This window comes from Oryctolagus cuniculus, chromosome 19 (assembly GCF_964237555.1).
Source record: "Oryctolagus cuniculus chromosome 19, mOryCun1.1, whole genome shotgun sequence".
In the NCBI taxonomy this organism is placed as follows: Eukaryota; Metazoa; Chordata; class Mammalia; order Lagomorpha; family Leporidae; genus Oryctolagus; species Oryctolagus cuniculus.
Window position 1 is genome coordinate 8,163,610 of NC_091450.1, and position 22,494 is coordinate 8,186,103.

The following is a 22,494-nucleotide window of genomic DNA, read 5'->3' on the forward strand; positions in this document are numbered from 1 at the left end:
CACTGTGGCATGACCTGGCTCTTGTGGAAATGGAAATGTGATTCAGCTATGCTCTGAGAGGCCGGCATGTGGCATAGCAGGTAAAACTGCTGCCTGTAATGCTGACATCACCTGTGGGTGCCAGTTCAAGTCCTGGCTGCATCACTTTCAATCCAGCTCCCTGCAAATGCCCTGAAAAAAAGCAGTGGAGGTTGGCCCACATTCTTGGGCTCCTGTCAGCCATGTGGGAGGCATGAATAAAACTCCTGGCTGTGACCTGGCTTAACCCTGGTTGTTATGGCCACTTAAAGAGTGAACCAGCAGATGGAAGATCTCTCTCTCTCTCTCTCTCTCTCTCTCTCTCTCTTTCTCTCTCTTCTCTCTTCTTCTTCTCTCTTCTCTCTCTCTCACTTTCAAATACAAAAATGATTTTTTAAAAAAATTATATAATGTGAACCTATCAAAAAGCTTAAGGCTTAGAAAAGATCTGGTTTTCTGGGGGAGGGGAGAATGTGTCAGGATATTTACGTGGAAAGTCTTTAATGCCGGAGCAGAAAGAGCAGAAATGATGCATAAGGTGGAAGAAGGATTTCATATAGGCTTTATGGGCAATAAATAAGTGTTGCTATCTATTGAGAGCCAAAGCTGCCAGACACATAATAGGCCCAACATGTTTTATTTTTACAGATCTATTTAGTTTATTTGAAAGGCAGAGTTGAGAGAGCGTGAGAGAGTGAATTCCATCTGCTGGTTCACTCTCCTAATGGCTGCAATGGCTGGGCTGGGCCAGGTTGAAGCCAGAAGCTTTATCCTGGTCTCCCACATGTGTGACAAGGGCTCAAGCACTTGGGCCATCATCTGACATTTCCCCAGGCTATTATCAGGGAGTTGGATCAGAGCTAGAGCACCCAGGACACGAACCAGCACCCACATGGGTTCCTGACATTGCACGTGGAGAATCAACTCACTATACCACAGCAATGGCTCTGCATGTTTATTTTTTTTTATAGTGAATTTATCACTGGTCATGTTTGGAAGGGTGATTTCAGGGCAGCAGAGCTCATACCATGGGCAAATACAGAACAAAAATAAGGATACATCTGAGGTCAGATGAGAGAACTAAAAGACTGTCAGAGGAGTCCTTTAGGTGTTTATGTGAGCCATCAACCTTACAGGATGGGTGCATCAAGGCACGATGATCACTTTTATGGTAGGCAGTAGCATTCTGATCTTGGTAGTGGAAAGTCCAATCTGAGAGGGTTGGGAGTTCATCCAGATCCCGTAGAGACTAAGTGGTAACAGGTTGTATTAAATTATGCTATACTTCAAAGACCATCACACCAGAGCCCTCCATTCTGCTTCTTGTGAAAGACAATCCTCAGAGCAGCAGGAAGTCTTTGGAGGCCCTGGAATAGCCAATTGATTGACACTTTGAACACTGCTTTCATGGGAATTTCAAATGATGGTATTTGAGGAAGGAACATATTTATCTTCCTTCATAATTAGGGAATAGAAATGTAAGTAGCTAGAGTGTTTGATTTCTGTTTCTTCTTTGGTGAAGACAAAACTATTTGAAGAATTGGAATTTTCTTTTTTTTTCTTCTTTTATTGATAAGCAGAGTTAGACAGCGAGAGGGAGAGAGACAGAAATAAAGGTCTTCCTTCTGTTGGTTCACCCCCTAAATGGCCACTATGGCCTGCGCACTGTGCTGATCCGAAGCCAGGAGCCAGGTGCTTCCTCCCAGTCTCCCATGTGGGTGCAGGGGCCCAAGCACTTTGGCCATCCTCCACTGCCTTCCTGGGCCACAACAGAAAGCTGGACTGGAAGAGGAGCAACTGGGGCCAGTACCTGGTACCCTAACTGTGACTAGAACCTAGAGTTCCAGCACCGCAGTTGGAGGATTAGCCTATTGAGCCACAGTGCCTGCCAAGTAATGGAATTTTCTAAGAATGAAATGGCATCTTCCATTGATGAGAGTACTTCAATGAAAACATGTATTTCCTATGTTTCCAATAATTTCAAATAGAATTATAATTGACATTTGGTTCTTATTTCCTACTAGTTATATTGATTTTAAAATTACTGTAAGTAAAGTTTGCTTTCTTCAGGCTTAGTAGTGAAGTTAGGAAGTTATTTTCTGGCCATAATGCCAGATAACAAGTAATTTCTGCTAATACATTGAGGTAATTCAACTATATTGTTTTATTCTTTATAACCTTAGTTTTTATCTCCCTTTAGTTAATTTGCAGCAAATTTCTGAGAAGATCAATAATGTCACGAAAGAAAATGCAGAACTTATTCAACAAATTTCTGTTTTGGAAGAGAAGGTATCAATGTCCTTTCAATTTTCATATTTTTCATGGTTTCAGTTTGAGTCACTTCCACATCTAGTTCAGGTATTCCACTGTGCCCTCTTTCATCCACTGCCCTGCTTCATAAGATCTGTAAACTCTTCACATGTGAAGTCAGCCTCCTGCATGCAAAGTGCTGCTCTGTTCACTTGTGTAATGAATCATACATGAGGATAGGTGTTACGTGGCCCTCTAATTAACATTTTTGTATTTTGATTCTTTATTACATATACATATAGATCACTGAGTCAAAAAAACGTCTTCAGGAGACTAAAAGACAAAAAAAGGTGGTCTCTGATGAATCAATGAAACTTAAGGTAAAAACCTTTTGCCTTTATTAAATCCATTATAAAAACAAGTAAAAGAAATAAATATTCTGGATGCAATATGCTGTATTGAAGGATAATGCAAAAAAGTGACAACACTAAAATTACCACGTACAAGGTACATATAACCTGCAGTCTGGAAGAGATCAGAATGCTAAGAATCATGATGTGGTAGTAATTTGGCTCCTATATTTTACCAAAATTTGGCTTCTGAGCCTATTTGTCCATTTAGTGATCCAGCTGGTACATTTTATATTGCTTTTCACAGAGTAAAAGTCTAAGAATATGGGGGATGAACCTTCTTCCAAAAAAATGTTCAATGCTATGGTAAAAACACTGAAGTAACATCTTAAATTGAGGGATCCAAGAAGTGTGTTTGATTTCCTGTCTGGGCAATTATTGTAACATTCATTGCTGTCCTGCAAGATATTTAGGAAATGTGTGAAAAGCTAAGGAATATTAAGGGGGTAGGGACTGTTTAGATGAACTTAAACAGCCCCTACCCCTCTTAATGCTCAGGAAATAAATTGTCAGTGAAATCTGAGAGTTATTTTTATTCCCTTATTAATATTCCAATAAGAAAAGCTGTTCCATTAAGAAAAGTTCATTCAAGCAGTTTGACTTGAACAAATTTTTACATTATTTGCTTTTGACTTCTCATTCATTTCTCTCATTATCTCCTAAGCAGAAAGATTGTTTATGGCACAAAGTATTCTTACTTCAGTGTGTTTTCCCTCTCATTTCATTATATTCTTGACAGTTCTTCTAGACCCAATCTGGATCCATGATATGCCCATAACATATAGAGTTAGCCGTGGGATGTGCTTGATTGCTGTTTCAGCTTTTTGGCTGTTTCAGCTAGTGTTTTCATGGAATTAAAAAGCACTTGAATTAATTCTTTCTCCATTTGACTTTACAAGTAGAGATGCAGACTAACACAGAGTGCTCTCGTTTGTGGATTCACCCCTCAAATGCCTGTGATAGCCATGGGCCAGCCAGGCCAGTGATAGGAAACTAGAACTCAGCTTGTGTTCTCATGTGGTTGGCAGGGACCCACGTACTTGATCCATCAATGGCTGCTGTGCAGGGTGTGCATTAGCAGGAAGATAAACTTGGGAGCAGAGCCAGGGCATTAAGTCAAGCAGTCCAATATGGAATACATGTTTCCCAAGCAGAGTCTTAACCACCATGTGAAACTCCTGCCTCTATTTGTAAACCTTATCACTTGTTTTGTTTCTATCTTATGTGCAGGCATTTGAAAAAGGGAAATCTACTGAAAACTTGAAAGAAGTTATTTCAATGAACAACTCAGGAATTTTAGAGGTAAACTTTCTATAATAGTTTCAATATTTCTATTGTACATTTTATCTCCAATGAGAAATATTTCATTTTTGAAGATTAAATTTATATGATAGCTATGTGGAATTTTGTTCTTGTGAAGTAACTAATTACAGTGTTTTCAGTTAAGCTCCAATCACCTTTAATGAAATTGGTTTCAGTGCAGGGAAATTCAGTTATAAAAGTAAAATACTTAGTTGACAATCTAGTAGGAGCAGGTAACAAAATTAGTCACATTCTTGAAGAGAGACTGTGATCCAGAAAACTGAACTTTCTTATTTCCTTTTTACCTTTTTTAAATTAGTTGTTCTAAACTAAAATTAACTATAAAGTCTGTGGTGATGTAAAATTATCTATTGAACAATATGCGTGTGCATTTCTGTAGTAGTAATGACATTTGCATTGTTCTGCAACCATTTCTTAAATGTCTTTTCTTAAAAATCTGTTAAAGTCGGAAGATGAAAATGATGGAGTCAAGGATTTACAGCTGAGAGCCTTGAGGGCCAAAATATGGATGCTGGAAGGTACGTTCCTTCATTAGAGGGAGGTCCTGTCTAGTGTAAATATGAATGCATTGGGAAGGTGAAGAGTGGTTCCTGTCTCCAGGGTCCTTGCTGTTTCTCTCAACTCCAGCCAACTCCTTGGGTCCATGTGCACACACACAAAGAAAACTTTTATCCTTTACAGAAAGTAAAAAGAACCTGGAACAAAGCTGTAATACCTTGAAGTCCATGAAAGCAGCAAAGGAATCTGAAATCAAACTGATGGATGTGAATATGGAGAGTTTTCATGAAATCTACAAACTGAAGGTGGCAGCTGCTGCAAAGTAAGATGTCCTAAACTGACTCAGTAATGTTAGTGCTAATTTCAGTCGGTACAGAATTCTGCTCATCCTTTTTACCTTGATTCCTGTAATATGCACTTTTCTGTCCCTTTCAGCTTTTTGTCATACACTCCTTTGTAATTTATGTAATTTATTTGTGGGTACTGGAAGAACTGATATGAGCATCATGAATGTCCATGTCTGCATTCTATCTCTCTCTCTCTTTTTTTTGATATTTATTTACTTGAGAGGAAGGGTTACAGAGAGAAGGAGAGACAGAGGTAAAGGTCTTCAGTCTGCTGGCTAACTCCCCAAATGGCCACAATGGAGGGAGCTGAGCTGATACAAAGCCAGGAGACAGGAGCTTCTTCCGGGTGCAGATGCAGGGGCCCAAAGATTTGGGCATTTTCAGGCCATCAGCAGGGAGCAGCTGTTCAACCTCTCTTGTGTACCTTTATATTATTGGGTTTTTTGGTCGTATCACATTTTGTTTTCCTTCTTGTGTCTAGTCATTTCTAATTGAATGCTTGTCATTGAGTAAAAATATTGGGAAAAAATTAAAATGTGGCGGGATGTGATCTAGCTTTGGAAAATAAGGAGATGGCCTCAGGCAAGGATGCTGGCAGTATGGGAGCTGTTAATTCATTCAGCAGCGGAGGTCATTCACTGCAAAGGCCAGTGTATGTCCTGTGCTCCATGAGCTGGAAGGATCTCTGTAGATCAGGTTGTCTGGTCCCAGCCAGACTGTGAATCACATTCCTCCATGGGTGGAGGCAGATGAGTGAGAACCCCTGTCTCATCCTAATGGGATTAATAGTGATGAAGTGATTTGACCTGCTTTTCCACAAATGTGTGTTCACCATTTCAAAGTCACAACTGCTTAGTGTCAGGTGCTATGTATATTCATTGACCTATTACTAATGCATAGGAGCACACAGTAATTAGAGAGAACTTGCCAGCTGGCCAATGGATCATCTTCTGTTAGTGGGAGGCTTCACTTCTGATTCTGCACTGTTTGTGGGTCTGTGTGTTTATACGGATGCCTGCAAGGGGACTTTCCCATCATGCCCTCAGACTGTTAGCAAGTGGGGAGGCATAATCCCACATGGGCTTCTGGGAAATATGCATTTCTTTCCCATCCTAGGAAGATGGCAGGGAAACAAGAGTGGATGGAAAAGGAGATGAAGCTGTCAGAGAAAGAGGAGAATTTGAAATGGGCTGAAGAAGAAATTGAGAACTATGTGTGAGTCCAGAGACTAAATAACCAGTCCAGAAACAAAGGTTGGATTAACTGTATAATGCTTAGGCCCAGTTAAAAGAAAACTGTAAGCAATGTTCAAGAGACATAGAGACGATTCATACAAGATTATACCAAGTATTTTAAGTTTACAAATGACCAAGTGATACTGTTCCTACACAGTTCCTGATTCCAAATGCTGGCCTGACTGCATGGAAACTCGATTGTTTTTTGGGGTGGTGAGAATCCACCTTCCTAATCCTAAGGAAGACAGTTCATTGTAGGATGGATCAAATCCATTACAATGATTGTCCCCATTTTATAGACCTGGTTCTTGCTGCCCTCAGAAACATGGCAAGGATATAAGTAATAGAATGGACTTTTATGATAAAAGACACACAAGGGAGGAAAAACTAGGGAAATAAGGAGATGACATCAGCTGGGAATCCTGCAGGTGTAACATAAAGGATAAGGGAATGATGCAGCAGTAGGGCTTACTCTTTCTGTACTGTTACAATCATGTTGAGTATTTTTTTTTATTTTTTATTTTTTTTGACAGGCAGAGTGGACAGTGAGAGAGAGAGACAGAGAGAAAGGTCTTCCTTTGCCGTTGGTTCACCCTCCAATGGCCGCCGCAGCCGGCGCACTGTGGCCGGCGCACCGCGCTGATCCGATGGCAGGAGCCAGGAGCCAGGTGCTTTTCCTGGTCTCCCATGGGGTGCAGGGCCCAAGCACCTGGGCCATCCTCCACTGCACTCCCTGGCCACAGCAGAGGGCTGGCCTGGAAGAGGGGCATCCGGGACAGAATCCGGCGCCCTGACCGGGACTAGAACCCGGTGTGCCGGCACTGCTAGGCGGAGGATTAGCCTAGTGAGCCGCGGCGCCGGCCCATGTTGAGTATTTTTGACATCTGAGGATAGCGTAACATTGGGAAGCTGTTTAAATTGATAGTCAACATTGTACTTTATCTGATGAAAGTGATTCTGAATCACAGGAGAAGACTGCAAGAAATGCAGGCTCAGCAGCAGCGAGAAAAGGAGACCTTCAGACAGGAGGTAACTGCATGCTGCCCAATAGCTGCACCGTCCTCCATGTCTTAATGCGGATGGTTAAAGGGCCCCTGAGAGTCCCTAAGCCCTCACTTTCTGTGTTGGCCTTTTCAGATTGCTGTTCATAAACAAAAGGCTCATGATATTGAGGTAAAAATTTTTCATGTGTTGTTTCCATTCTGCCCTCTTCTCCACAACTGAATGTGCATGTATTTTCCTCCCTACAGCTCAGGGCTCAAGCTCTGGAACGGGAGTTGATGGTGCAGAAGAGGGAGACTGCCCACTTGCAACACAGGTGCATGAAAGAGCAGGCATTTTAAGCGTGTCTCTGATTTAAGACTAAGTTGTTGAGTGTCTAGTAAAGGACTTGTTCTGGGGTGTGTATGTGTGTGTTCTGTTACTTAAATCTGTTTTTTCTCTATCTTCAAGATTGGAAATAATGCAGGCAGAGGAATCCAGGAGGCAGAAGCCAGTGTCAGGGGGACCTGGCTGGGAGAACCCTCCACAGAGAGGTAGGAGCAGTGTGGAAGGAGGGTGATAGCTTCATGTCCCCTGCAGATTCCACACCCTCAGCTTCTCACTCTGGGCAGTGATTGTTCCATTTCCTGAAGAGTTCCATGCACTTAGCAAAGAGAAATGATTGTCCTGCAGGGAGGCTGGGTGCTGTTTTCCTCATGTGCCCTGGACAAGTGGCTCTTCAACCAGACCCCAGGCAGGGTAGAACTCAGACCCCAATACTGACTGGGGACTCTCCTAAACTGCACTTGAACTCAGTTATTTTTTTTAATCTTTTTTTTAGACAGGCAGAGTGGACAGAGAGAAAGGTCTTCCTTTGCCATTGGTTCACCCTCCAATGGCCGCCGTGGCTGGCCCGCTGCAGCTAGTGCACCACGCTGATCTGATGGCAGGAGCCAGGTACTTCTCCTGGTCTACGATGGGGTGCAGGGCCCAAGTATTTGGGCCATCCTCCACTGCACTTCCTGGCCACAGCAGAGAGCTGGCCTGGAAGAGGGGCAACCGGGACAGAATCTGGCGCCCCGACCGGGACTAGAACCCGGTGTGCCGGCACCGCAAGGTGGAGGATTAGCCTAGTGAGCTGCGGAGCCAGCCTGAACTCAGTTATTTTTAACTGACAATAAGGGCATAGAAGGGAACCTGGCCAGATCCTCCTGTCCACCTTGAGTCAGTGATAGAGGCCTTAGTAGCACCAACAGTACTTGACAATAAAGGTTGTGCATCCTGATAAGAGAGGAAATGTCCTGGACTATCGTCCCTCTAGTAATATTCTGCAAGCTCTGCTTTACATTAGTCAGCCTGTGTTATTTTTTGGCTTTTTTTTCCTTTACTGTCAACTATAGAGCTCCATCAGTAAATTAAATTTCTATATAATTTCATTTCTATATTATTATAACCCTCAAATTTTACAATAAACCCAATGAAAACATTTTCCTTTTGTCATCACTCTCATCATTAATATAGTTAAGTCCTTTTCCATTTATAAATGGTTGGCCAGGGTTTATTGATATTCTTTATATCCAAGGATGTTCTTAAACTATAATTTCCTCTATACATATTAGGTATGTATATCAACATATCATGTTGATTTCCAGCTAATTTTAGCACTGACTTAGGTACAATGAGTTGGTTTGTGGTGAGAACCCCTGGCACAGGCTAAGGTGGTATCATCCTCAGTGAGGACATGGGCCTCCCCCTTGTACTCAGGGATCTTCTGAGGCACCTGGTAAACCCTGGGCCTCTGACCAGAGACCTAACATGGGATTGAGTTTAGAGGGTGAAAAGGTGTGCGGGTTTTCTCAACACTGAGGCAGAATAACCCCATTTCTTCCCAGGAAACCTGCCTCTTGGGATGCCGGCATCCTATATCAGTGGACTGTGTGAGACTAAGTCCTGCCTCTGCTTCCGATCTACCTTCCTGCTAATGTGCCTGTGAGGTGGTAGATGGTGGCTCAAGCACTTGAGTCCCTGACAAGCATGTAGGAGATCTGGATGGAGGTCTTTGCTGCTTGCCTCAGCCTGGCTATTGCTAGCATTTGGGGAGTGAACCCGCAGATGGAATTTGTCTGTCTCTGCCTTTTGAATATATATATATATATATATATATATATATATATATATAAGCATTTTGTTAAGAAAGAATACAGTGCTGTCTCTTGTTGGGCAGATTCCAGAACTTGTGCAGGTCACATGAAGAACCAAGGCTCATCCCCTGCTGAGGACACCAGGAAGGAACAGGTAATTGCTGTGGTCGTTTTCCTTGTAATGATTTCCTGAAACCTGATCATTGCGTATACAGCACTCTCTCTTCCATTATTTTCTGACTGTGTGTGCTGTGATACCTTTTCTGTGTCTGTAACTTTTCAAAGCAGCCAAGCCTTCCCCCACGAGCCTGTGGGCCTCTCCTTTTCCAGCTCAGCATCTGTGCTGGTGCTTTACAGGCTGAAGCCTGAAGGTTTGCTTGTCAGTTTCTGGAAATCACTGGCAGAGAAGATGGCTGTGACCTTCAGCCTCATGGCACAGTGACTCCCCCCAAGCTTCTATAACCTGGGAGGTGGCCAGGCCACATTTCATTGTCAGAATAAAATACCTCCTTTCCTGTTTTGATTTAGGTTGTTTAACCATTCAGAACATCTTCACCCACAGAATCCATGATTTTTTGTGTTTTGTTCAATATTGAATGCTTTTGGACAAAGCAAATCACTGTCTCATTTCTCTTGGTAAATGGGCTGTGCAGAAAACCCTCCAGTGGGACCCTCTGTGGAATGTTCTGAAGCTTCAGGGATCATGTTTGCAGAATGGCAAATGCTCACCTGCTGTGAGATAGTGAAGAGTGTTCATCAGTATTTACCTGCAAGGCCAATTCCCAGGAGAGCCTAATTGAGGTTCCCATATGCAGGTTTTTGTGTAACCTGTGTAGATGCTGATGTTGGTGATTCTCCATTCAGATGCCACTGGACATCTGTAGTTTGAAATGAAAATGTACCTTGTTTTAACTTTCTTATTTTCCACCTTGTTTGTCTAGGAGATAAAAGTAGTGTGCAGCTCCCAGAGTACTTCCAATTCAGTCTTGCCTATGAATTAAGATAGATACCCATGCCTACCTAACTGCAGTGGGTAACATGGTTTCTGGAAAATCACATTCCCAGTTTCCCTACAAGATGTCAGGAATCTGCATTCCCCAGGAGATCCTGTGTCCAGGGGCAGCACCCCCAGTGAGGAAACCCTCAGCCAGGGAGGGAAGCAGGGATTGGGAGATGCCTTCTAATGTGTGCAAAGTGGACTTTCCCCTCCTTCAATCATCTCTTTTTAATGTGCAAGAAATGTCTGTGCAGTGCTGGGTAGTCCTTGACATGGAGGTCATCTGTGTGGAGTGTGTGTCTATCAGTTTGCCATGGCACTGTTTCTCTGGGACATACCTCTGCAGACATGGACAGTGACATGTGGTGACAGCAGTTTATCCTGTGACTTCCCTTCACTCCTCAATGTGTTGGGATCCAGTGGAAGAGGAGAGTTTTGTGGTGCTGAGGCTGCTTATTTAATAGCTGGTGGAGAGGAAGGCGCCCGCCATTATCACCTGCTGTACTGTGATTCAGTTGTGTTGGTATTGGTGTTGCCCATGATATTAATCTACTTCAAAATGTTAACTTCTGGAGCCGCGGGACCGAGCCGCGGAAGCCGCAGGGTCTGCGCGCCAGTGCTCGAAGGGGAGTGCGTGCCACACAGACAACAGCGGGGAGGCTTGGGAAGTCCAGGGCTCTGAGTCCACACATCGGCACTGGAAGGGGAGTGGACCTGCGTGGAGAGCGTGGGAGCCCACAGTTCGGGACACCAGCGGCAGACTCAACACACCAGCGCTGGAACGCGAGGTGAGCCGAACCTCAATAGCCCGAGACACCGGCAGGCAAGCGGAGAGAGGAGACTAGAGGGAATGACCCCCGGGGGGGGGGGAGTTCACCAGGCTAGCTGGAAGAGAGAGAGAGAAAAAAAAAGGTGACTGGTACGGACATGGGTTTCTCTCTCTCCGCTCACCTCTCAAGGGTGAGCAAGACAAAGAGCAGGCGCCATCTTGGACATACGTCATAAGCAGAGCCACCTCAGGTCTGCACCGGCCCTGAGCCTAGCAGAAAAACCTGACTCTGGGCGGGGCGAATTAACAGGAGATTAGGACCTAGTAAATTTGTGGTGCTACTGAACTGAGACTGTGAAAAAAGACACGGTGGGGGAGAGAACTCACGGAATTCACGTGAGCACTCTCCAGAGACGCTACAATTCCGTAACTTTGGCAACCCAGTGGGAGACTGAAGGAGAATTTGAGCCCACTCTGAGGGCTGAACAGATTCCCTGTGTGGTCCTTGGGAAAGAGCTTCCGATCTCTGGCTCCTGCGGGTATATCATTTGCCTGCTAACTACCTCCAACTTCTTTCAGCTGTGCAGAATAACTTCCCTTTTGAATCAAAAAAAAAAAAAAAGAAGGAGAGTGAGAGAGAGAGCTTTACCACGCCTAACCTGGGAGTGTCACCTTTGGCACACCAAACAGAGCTCTCAGACCACACCCATCTCAAGTCCTAAGGCTCCATCAAAAACAGATAGTCCACTTAATCTAGAGTCATAGTATAACAAGAAAAAGCACCACAGTGAAGAAACTAAATATCTCCAATATGCCAAATAACAAACGCAAAAACCAAGGTAATAAAAACAAGGAAGTCACCATGAAGCCCGCAAATGAAAAAGACACCCCAATTAAAGATTATGAAGATGATGACATAGAAGAAATGCAAGAAGCAGATCTCAAAAAATTGATAAGAGCATTAAGAAGTTCTCAAAAACAAATTCTTGAACTACAGAAATCCTTAATGGACAAGATAGAAAATCTCTCTCGTGAAAATGAAATATTAAGGAGGAATCAAAATGAAAGGAAACAACTAGTACAACAGGAAACTGTGATAGTGACTGAAGTGAAGAATTCAATAGATCAAATGAAAAACACAATAGAGAGCCTTACAAACAGAATGGGAGAAGCAGAAGAGAGAATATCAGACTTAGAAGACAGAGAACAGGAAAGGATACAGTCAGACCAAAGAAAAGAAGAGGAAATTAGGAATCTAAAACATATTGTCGGGAATCTTCAGGATACTATTAAAAAACCCAACATTCGGGTTCTAGGAGTTCCTGAAGGCATGGAGAGGGAGAAAGGATTAGAAGGCCTTTTTAGTGAGATATTAGCAGAAAATTTCCCAGGTTTGGAGAAGGACAGAGAAATCCTAGTACAGGAAGCTCACAGAACCCCTAATAAACACGACCAAAAGAGATCCTCAGCACGACACGTTGTAATTAAACTCTCCACAGTGAAACATAAAGAAAAGATCCTAAAATGTGCAAGACAGAAACGTCAGATTACTCTCAGAGGATCTCCAATCAGACTCACAGCTGACTTCTCATCAGAAACTCTACAAGCAAGGAGGGAATGGCGAGATATAGCCCAGGTACTAAGAGAGAAAAACTGCCAGCCCAGAATATTATACCCTGCTAAGCTATCATTTGTGAATGAAGGTGAAATAAAGACTTTTCATAGCAAACAGAAATTGAAAGAATTTGTTGCCACTCATCCAGCCCTGCAAAAGATGCTTAAAGATGTGTTACACACAGAAACAAAGAAACACGGTCATCAATATGAAAGAAGGTAAAGGAAGGAAACCAAGGAAGGAAACCTCACAGCAAAAGATTACAGGGAATTCAAAGCATATATTAGAACTTATCTTTGGCAAATGGCAGGGCAAAGTTACCACTTATCATTAGTCACATTGAACGTGAATGGCCTGAACTGTCCAGTTAAAAGACACCGATTGGCTGATTGGGTTAAAAAACAAAACCCATCTATTTGCTGCTTACAAGAAACACATCTTTCCAACAAAGATCCATACAGACTGAAAGTGAAAGGCTGGAAAAAGATATACCATGCCAACAGAAATGAAAAAAAGAGCGGGCGTAGCCATCTTAATATCAGACACCATAAACTTTACCACAAAAACCGTTAAGAGAGACAAAGAGGGACACTACATAATGATTAAGGGATCAATTCAACAGGAAGATATAACAATTATCAATGTATATGCACCTAACTACAGGGCACCGGTTTATCTAAAAGATTTGTTAACGGACTTAAAGGGTGACTTAGACCCCAATACAATAGTACTGGGGGACTTCAATACTCCACTCTCAGAAATAGACAGATCAATAGGACAGAAGATCAACAAGGATACAGTAGATTTAAACGACACTATAGCCCAAATGGATCTAACAGATATAAACAGAACTTTCAATCCTACAGCTAAAGATTTTACATTCTTCTCAGCAGTACATGGAACCTTCTCTAGGATTGACCACATACTAGGCCATAAAGCAAGTCTCAGCAAATTCAAAAGAATTAGAATCATACCATGCAGCTTCTCAGACCATAAAGGAATGAAGTTGGAAATGAGCAACTCAGGAATCCCTAGAGCATATGCAAACACATGGAGATTGAACAACATGCTCCTGAATGAACAATGGGTCATAGAAGAAATCAAAAGAGAAATCAAAATTTTTCTGGAAGTAAATGAGGATAACAGCACAACATACCAAAACTTTTGGAATACATCAAAAGCAGTGTTAAGAGGAAAGTTTATATCAATAGGTGCCTACATCAAGAAATTGGAAAGGCACCAAATAGATGAGCTTTCAATTCACCTCAAGGATCTAGAAAACCTACAGCAAACCAGACCCAAATCTAGTAGGAGAAGAGAAATAATTAAAATCAGAGAAGAAATTAACAGGATTGAATCAAGAAAAACATTCCAAAAAATCAGCCAAACGAGGAGCTGGTTTTTTGAAAAAATAAACAAAATTGACACCCCATTGGCCCAACTAACTAAAAAAAGAAAAGACCCAAATCAATAAAATCAGAGATGAAAAAGGAAATGTACTCCACCTTGCGGCGCCGGCACACCGGGTTCTAGTCCTGGTTGGGGCGCCGGATTCTGTCCCGGTTGCCCCTCTTCCAGGCCAGCTCTCTGCTATGGCCAGGGAGTGCAGTGGAGGATGGCCCAGGTGCTTGGGCCCTGCACCCCATGGGAGACCAGGAAAAGCACCTGGATCCTGGCTCCTGCCATCGGATCAGCGCGGTGCGCCGGCTGCAGCGGCGGCCATTGGAGGGTGAACCAACGGCAAAGGAAGACCTTTCTCTCTGTCTCTCTCTCTCACTGTCCACTCTGCCTGTCAAAAATAAAAAAAAATAAAAAAAAAAAAGAAAAAGGAAATGTAACAACAGACACCACAGAAATAAAAAGAATCATCAGAAATTACTACAAGGACTTGTATGCCAGCAAACAGGGAAACCTATCAGAAATGGATAGATTCCTGGACACATGCAACCTACCTAAATTGAACCAGGAAGATATCGAAAACCTAAACAGACCCATAACTGAGACAGAAATTGAAACAGTAATAAAGGCCCTCCCAACAAAGAAAAGCCCAGGACCAGATGGATTCACTGCTGAATTCTACCAGACATTTAAAGAAGAACTAACTCCAATTCTTCTCAAACTATTCAGAACAATCAAAGAAGAGGGAATCCTCCCAAATTCTTTCTATGAAGCCAGCATCACCTTAATTCCTAAGCCGGGAAAAGATGCAGCACTGAAAGAGAATTACAGACCAATATCCCTGATGAACATAGACGCAAAAATCCTCAATAAAATTCTGGCCAATAGAATGCAACAACACATCAGAAAGATCATCCACCCAGACCAAGTGGGATTTATCCCTTTTATGCAGGGATGGTGTAATGTGCGCAAGACAATCAATGTGATACACCACATTAACAGACTGCAGAAGAAAAACCATATGATTATCTCAATAGATGCCGAGAAAGCATTTGATAAAATACAACACCCATTCATGATGAAAACTCTAAGCAAACTGGTTATGGAAGGAACATTCCTCAATACAATCAAAGCAATCTATGAAAAACCCACAGAAAACATCCTATTGAATGGGGAAAAGTTGGAAGCATTTCCACTGAGATCTGGTACCAGACAGGGATGTCCACTCTCACCACTGCTATTCAATATAGTTCTGGAGGTTCTAGCCAGAGCTATTAGGCACGAAAAAGAAATTAAAGGGATACAAATTGGGAAGGAAGAACTCAAACTATCCCTCTTTGCAGATGACATGATTCTTTATTTAGGGGACCCAAAGAACTCTACTAAGAGACTATTGGAACTCATAGAAGAGTTTGGCAAAGTAGCAGGGTATAAAATCAATGCACAAAAATCAACAGCCTTTGTATACAAAGACAATGCCATGGCTGAGGAAGAACTTCTAAGATCAATCCCATTCACAATAGCTACAAAAACAATCAAATACCTTGGAATAAACTTAACCAAGGGCATTAAAGATCTCTACGATGAAAATTACAAAACCTTAAAGAAAGAAATAGAAGAGGAAACCAAAAAATGGAAAAATCTTCCATGCTCATGGATTGGAAGAATCAATATCATCAAAATGTCCATTCTCCCAAAAGCAATTTATACATTCAATGCAATACCAATCAAGATACCGAAGACCTTCTTCTCAGATCTGGAAAAAATGGTGCTGAAATTTATATGGAGGCACAAGAGACCTCGAATAGCTAAAGCAATCTTGTACAACAAAAACAAAGCCGGAGGCATCAGAATTCCAGATTTCAGGACATACTACAGGGCAGTTGTAATCAAAACAGCATGGTACTGGTACATAAACAGATGGATAGACCAATGGAACAGAATTGAAACACCAGAAATCAATCCAAACATCTACAGCCAACTTATATTTGACCAAGGATCTAAAACCAATTCCTGGAGCAAGGACAGTCTATTCAATAAATGGTGCTGGGAAAACTGGATTTCCACGTGCAGAATCATGAAGCAAGACCCCTACCTTACACCTTACACAAAAATCCACTCAACATGGATTAAAGACCTAAATCTACAACCTGACACCATCAAGTTACTAGAGAACATTGGAGAAACCCTTCAAGATATTGGCACAGGCAAAGAGTTTCTGGAAAAGACCCAGGAGGCACAGGCAGTCAAAGCCAAAATCAACTATTGGGATTGCATCAAATTGAGAAGTTTCTGTACTGCAAAAGAAACAGTCAGGAGAGTGAAGAGACAACCGACAGAATGGGAAAAATATTTGCAAACTATGCGACAGATAAAGGGTTAATAACCAGAATCTACAAAGAGATCAAGAAACTCCACAAAAACAAAACCAACAACCCAATTAAGAGGTGGGCCAAGGACCTCAATAGACATTGTTCAAAAGAGGAAATCCAAATGGCCAACAGGCACATAAAAAAATGTTCAAGGTCATTAGCAATCAGGGAAATGCAAATCAAAACCACAATGAGGTTTCACCTCATCCCAGTTAGAATGGCTCACTTGCAGAAATCTGCCAACAGCAGATGCTGGCGAGGATGTGGGGAAAAAGGGACACTAACCCACTGTTGGTGGGAATGCAAACTGGTCAAGCCACTATGGAAGTTGTTAGGGTCTGAAAAAGCCCACCACCCGAGGAACGACTCCAAGAGACTTATTCTCTCATGCAACCAGCAAAGGGTTAAATTTATTGATCCAACATGTTGGGGCCCTCTGACAAGGACAGAGGAGCAGTGAGGAACTACAGCATAGGGTTTATAAAGGCAAAAACTGCAAAATCGGGAGGAGGGAGAGAATACACGGTTGCTAAGCGGTTGCTAAAATCTTACAATCAGCAATTATGATCTTAAGACATAGACAAATCACATCTTTATTATTAGCCCAGGTAACCCAGGTGCAACCTTTCTACTTTTAAGCTTGAGCAATCATGCTAGGGGGTTTTTGTGCGTTGCCAAGGGTGATGTAGTGCACTGCTATTGTCCGACTATTTGAGATCATAGTTTCAGACCCGAGTCTCACGATGGGGGGGGGGTTGCTTTCCCAGAATGCAGTCTCAAGTGCTCCAAAATGGAGTCCCTACTGTCAAGGTGCTACTTTACTCTGTCTTATTTTCACAGCTGCACCAGGAAGGTTTAAACTTGTAAGCTTAAGCTTAACTTTTGACACCCGCACATATACAATTTTTAACTCTTCATTCCCCACTCCTTGTTGTGAGGATCTCTAATCTTAGAGATTATTCATTTTTGTCTCTTTAAATGTGACATATTGTTGTCTTACAACCATGAGTTTAACATTTTTAACTTGTTCCCGCACAAAGGTGATGAGTCTATTTAACACACAAGGTCCTATGGTTACAATTAGGAGTAGAACAATTAAGAGTCCTGTTAGGGCTGACAGTAGAGTAGTAAACCATGGGGACTGGCCGAACCATGACTCAAACCAGCCCTGTTGAGTTTCCCTCTCCCGTTGCCATTTTTCCAGTCATTTTCTGAGTTTGGCCATGGAGTTTCTAACCACCCCAGTTTAGTCGGCATAAAAACAATATTTTTTTTTTAGGGCCACGCATAACCCACCCCCATGAAAATGAGATTTAACCCCCACCTGTTCTGTAATACTGAAATGCAGATACTGGGCTACATCTGGGAGATTGTGGAAGATTTGTCAGGCAGAAGGGGCGGGGATCTCCACCTGGCAGGTTATCAGGTAGAAGAGGGCAGGGCAGGATGCAAAGGCCAGGCTGCCCGTGAAACATTGTCAGGATGACTGAGATGTAGATGCATATGCTGGACACATTAGGCCTTTATGTCACACACACATAAGCTCATAACTGACTTTCTGCCTAATATTTTCCCTTCAAGAGGTAATACCCAAAATTTTTCTTTGGGATTATGGATGGAGTTCCATTTTCTGTAACTTCTTCAAAGCTGGCATGTGGGCGTTGAGGGGGATTTGGGTATTTCCTCTTGCTACCTGTCTTATGGTGTGCAACAGTGGCCTTGGAAAGACTGTGTTGCTCGGTCCAGAGGGCTGCTCAAGTCGTCCAGTGGAATGAGCTGGAAGTCTTGCCTGATGACCATTTGGAGTTCAACAGCTTTTAGTCTGTTAGAGACAAAACGAACAAGGGCATTAAAAACACACAGTGCAAAGAGAAGCATCAAGATTGCAGAAGTTAGTGGGCCAAGGAGAGGAAATAGCCAGGATTTCCGTGACCAGATGTCAGGCCAGAAATCCCAGCCCTGCTTGGCCTGGCCCTGGAGCTGTTTGGCTTTTTCCAGGAAAAGTACAAATTTGGGTTTGTGCCTGTCTAGTCTGATTGACCCAGAGACTATATATATATATATATATATATATTTGATATTTAGTAGCCAGTTTTGCTAGGAAGTTAAGCCAATGTACAAGACTAGAGTCTCAGGCTGGGAAAAAGACAGACTAATGAATTATTTACATTTAACCATTTATATTATGGATTATTGTGCACCCCCCTCAAGAGATAGGCCCTTTAAGTCCTCAGTGAGGCCCTGTCCAAATCGGTGTAGGGCTATCTGAGTTAGCTGTTACCGAAAGCCCTGTTTTTAGGAACTGGCAGGGAGGGCTTTTTAAGCTTAATGTTATTGGATAGACTTTTAAGGCCTGGCTGGGTGTGTGAGGCCCAGACCTATCCATGGGGTGCTGGAAGGGAATTGAAAGAGATGCAAATCTCCTTTAAGGGAGGCACCCTGTTGACTTGCATTACATGGCTGGACTAGGAGGAGAGCTGAATAGGAGGCTGATAGAAATAGGCAACTTGCATTTCACTGACCCTAGGCCATCCCCTCAATAGCAGTGGCTGGAGCTGGAAGCTGGGCAGAGGCTGGGCAGAGCCAAAGGCTTTTTAGCTCGGGGCCACAGGGTCAGCGGTTCTGAACCAGGAGTCCTTCGACACCCAGGGCAGTTCCGTGTCCAGTGGCCATGCTCTTGGCAGGGCTGACAGAAGGCATTTGCTGTCACGACAGCTGCTTGCCCAATGCCCTGGCTCCTTATATCAGCAACAGGTGCCGTTTGGGGTGCATTGGCCTTGCTGGGTCTCCTTGACGGCAGATCACCGTGTAAAGCAGCCATTGATTGGCCTGTTGCCTATCCTTTGCTGCTAGCTTGCTCCTTGTTTTCCTGGTTTTTAATAAAGTAGACCAAGGAGGCAGCCTCTGTGATGTCAGTCAAGTGGGTGCTTAACCCAACCCTGATTTTTGGAGATTTTTTTAATATCAGGGTGAGCTAGAAAAACTATGGTCATGGGCAAATTCTGACACTTAGTATTTTCCTGCGAGTTAAGACCATGTCCATGAGGAGAACTATGACCTTTTAGGTAAGATCAACTGTGGTGACCTGCTTGCATACTTTGAGGTCGTCAGTGTAACTTTTTACACTGAAAAATTGATCTAGTTGTTACATTATTTTATAGTTTAACCTTTTTTTTATGTTGTTTGGGGCCCTATACTGTGGCTAGGCATTATTACAGAAAAGGTCAGTCATCCCTTACATAAGGTCTGGGGATCAAACCATACATCACAGAGGAGAGTCCTGCAGAACAGTAGTAACTTCCCTTCTGGAAGAGAAAAGAGGAGAAGTGAGGCAGTGAGTTGGGTTTCTAGCCTGACTTTTTGGGCTTTTAGATTTAACTGGCAGTTTAACCAGTGTTTACTGTGTAGCCTGACTTAGAGGAGAAATTGTGGCAGAGGTCTCTGCCATTCTTTGGCTTCTGGGTATTTACCGTGTAGCCTGTGGACACTAGAGCTTTCTTGGGTTTCTGGAACCCAGTTTTCTAGCATCTGCCGCATAACCATAACTTAACAGAGACAGTAGAGTACACAATGGATTAACATGAATTTTATGTCTCTTGTTGTCGAATAAACCAGAAATAAAAAAAAACTTGTATATAAGAGTTTACATAATTTAGGATTATTTAACAGAGTCAAAAAAAGAGCTTACAGGACCTAACTCTAGAAATGGCAGAGTAACCGAATAAGCAGACGCTGTTAAAATAGACGTTACAGTTTTTGCAAAAACAGATGTCAAGTTTTATGATTTAGACCATTTTTAGATATTTACTAACATTAGTACACATTAAAAAAAAACCCCATTGTTATAACAGAAGATCAGACTTTAACTTTAGGTTAGTGTAATTTTGGCATTAGCACTCAACACTGTAAACAATATTTTAAAATTGTAAACATTTTAAAACTTTTTATGACTTGTTTACACCTTTTGAAACTTTATACCCGTAGTTACTTTTTCATAGCCTTGAATTGTCATGTATAGACAACCTATGAGAATACATGTTAACAAACTTAAACAGTTTTTTTTATCGAATTTGAGATGTTAAAAATATATATAATATATTTTCCCAAGTTTTACTTAGCACTGATGCCTAGATGACTTAAGACAGAGTTATTAATGAATACCACACCATTATCTGAAATAAAAGTTAAAATTACATTTTTATGTTTTTAAGTAACATGAGGATAACACCTCCTGGACAGCCAACACTAGTGCATGTTTACAACTTTGAAAAGATCTTCCTCATTAAGAGAAACAAGTTTAAAGCATATCAAAGACATGTAAAACTGAGCAAGCAAGCCACTGAGCAAACCGAAGGGTGTTTGCATTACCTCAATTTTCTGAACCAATCTGCATTGGCTTACTTTAGTTAACAACATAAAGGCTTGTATATATAGAATTTACTTTTATTTTTATAAGACCACTTTAGCTGGAAAGCAAAAACATAAATACAGTATAGGTCTGACACCATTTATAACATTTTAATATATTTTATATAATTTGAATTGACCCAAGCAGCTGTTATTTTAACAAATTTAGAGTCTCATTCTTTGAGAGTTCGAGGGATCCGGCTGGAAGCCCAAAGTTGGAAGACTCTGTTTAGAATTTAAGCTGTCAGAGAGTCAAACCATTTAGCCAAAATTAGTACATTTCTGATCAGTTGGGTAATCACTCAGACATTAAAAACAGATAAACAATGTAAACAAACTTCGTGCTGTAGTTTTTCCAATCAAGACTCATAATGACAATAGCAAAACGCGAAACCTTCAAGACAGGTGAACGCTCTCAGATGAATCAGGGACAGCAGCACAGAAAAGAGCTGATTATCAGCATATGAAACCATTGTTTAGGTTTTCATTAGCTGCAAAGAGAAAAACTAATCAGGTTGGAAAGGGTTAATGGCTTAAGGTTCTGGCTCCCTTAGGTAAGGCCAGCAGTGGTATTGAATTGGAAATTCCTCCAGGAGAGGAAAAAGAAGCAGCCCTGGCGTGGGGGCTCTGCCTAGAGATATTTGGCTATGCCTGCCTGGGTGCGGCAGGCCACATGGACTAGAATAGAGTGCAGAGAAAGGCTGTGTTCCCCCATTTACAGGGAAGACTGCACACACCAGGGCCTGGCAGGACTAACCGTGGGGTTGGGTAGGTGCGCCGTTTTACTAAGAGTGTTGGGAACCTCCTATAATTTAACCAAAGCCAGATCAATTAGGACTACTGCAGACACTCAGTCAATTACAACAGATAGTTAACTTTAGCTTTTTTCTAGATTTAGTCCTCAGGCAATCAAAGCTTAGCAACAGTAATAGTTCACAAAAAACTTTAAGACGCACCAGAGCTACCATAAGCTGCAAAGATGGAAAACTTTCTACCAGGTTGGAAAGGGTTAACAGGTAACAGGTAACAGCTTTTCCCTGGGTGGAGAGACCTGTGGAATTTCCCTCTCCCTTTCTCCTGGCCAGTGGTATAGGAATGGAGATGAGGAGAGCAAAAGAGTGGGGGAGGGAGCCCCCCCTGGAGGAGGAGGAAGGCAGAAAGCAATGAAGCTCCTCATGTCTGGGGGCTGAGTGGGGTTTGAAATCTATCGCTCAAGGTTACCCACTACCTAGTTGTCTGAGTTTACCTGAAGGGCCAATATTAGCCTCGACCGAAGCTAAGCCTTGCTCGCGTAGCAGTAGGCAGCGTGACCAGGCGTCCCTCCGAGAGAGAGACCTGGTCCTCGGGTCGCAGTCTGGCAGCCGGGAAGCCAAAGCGAGCTCAGGGGGTCTCCAGGCTCTCAGCCAACTGCCCTTCCTAATTTCCCTCCCATTCCTTACAATCCCTCTGGAGTTTCGGCCGTAGCTAAGCCGTGGCTGGGGGGACTCCGCGTTCTCGGAGAGCTGTGGGGTGCCGGACACTCAACGGTCACTTCCACAGATCCGGTCCCGCTTGAGGGAAGGAATACTGACCTTAGACGTCTTCTTAAAATCCCCGTCTGGGTGCCCATGACGGCCAGGCTGGAGAACGGCCTCTTTCACTCAGCTAATGAGTGGTAAATGGAATGAGCCCTCTGGGGGCCAATCCACTCTGAGAGCAGGTCATTTAGAGACACAGGAAGACTGCCACTTTAC

The 22,494-nt window shown here is 42.7% G+C and overlaps 1 protein-coding gene across 4 annotated transcripts in view; it reads left to right on the forward strand.

The window, feature by feature from the left end:
* The window catches only part of LOC138847132 (transport and Golgi organization protein 1 homolog), a 42,179-nt gene that overhangs the window by 14,468 nt on the left and 5,217 nt on the right, over positions 1-22,494 (forward strand). For 2 of the 4 annotated variants that reach the window (XM_070064913.1, XM_070064915.1), the window contains 11 exons: positions 2,219-2,307; positions 2,571-2,648; positions 3,909-3,980; positions 4,447-4,519; positions 4,683-4,821; positions 5,963-6,061; positions 7,050-7,110; positions 7,219-7,254; positions 7,332-7,399; positions 7,534-7,616; positions 9,287-9,357. In XM_070064913.1, the coding sequence (XP_069921014.1) occupies positions 2,219-2,307; positions 2,571-2,648; positions 3,909-3,980; positions 4,447-4,519; positions 4,683-4,821; positions 5,963-6,061; positions 7,050-7,110; positions 7,219-7,254; positions 7,332-7,399; positions 7,534-7,616; positions 9,287-9,357 (869 nt within the window). Of the gene's footprint in view, positions 1-2,218; positions 2,308-2,570; positions 2,649-3,908; positions 3,981-4,446; positions 4,520-4,682; positions 4,822-5,962; positions 6,062-7,049; positions 7,111-7,218; positions 7,255-7,331; positions 7,400-7,533; positions 7,617-9,286; positions 9,475-13,777; positions 13,892-22,494 lie in introns of those variants that run through there. The other 2 variants (XR_011384755.1, XM_070064914.1) reach the window with 2 other exon arrangements.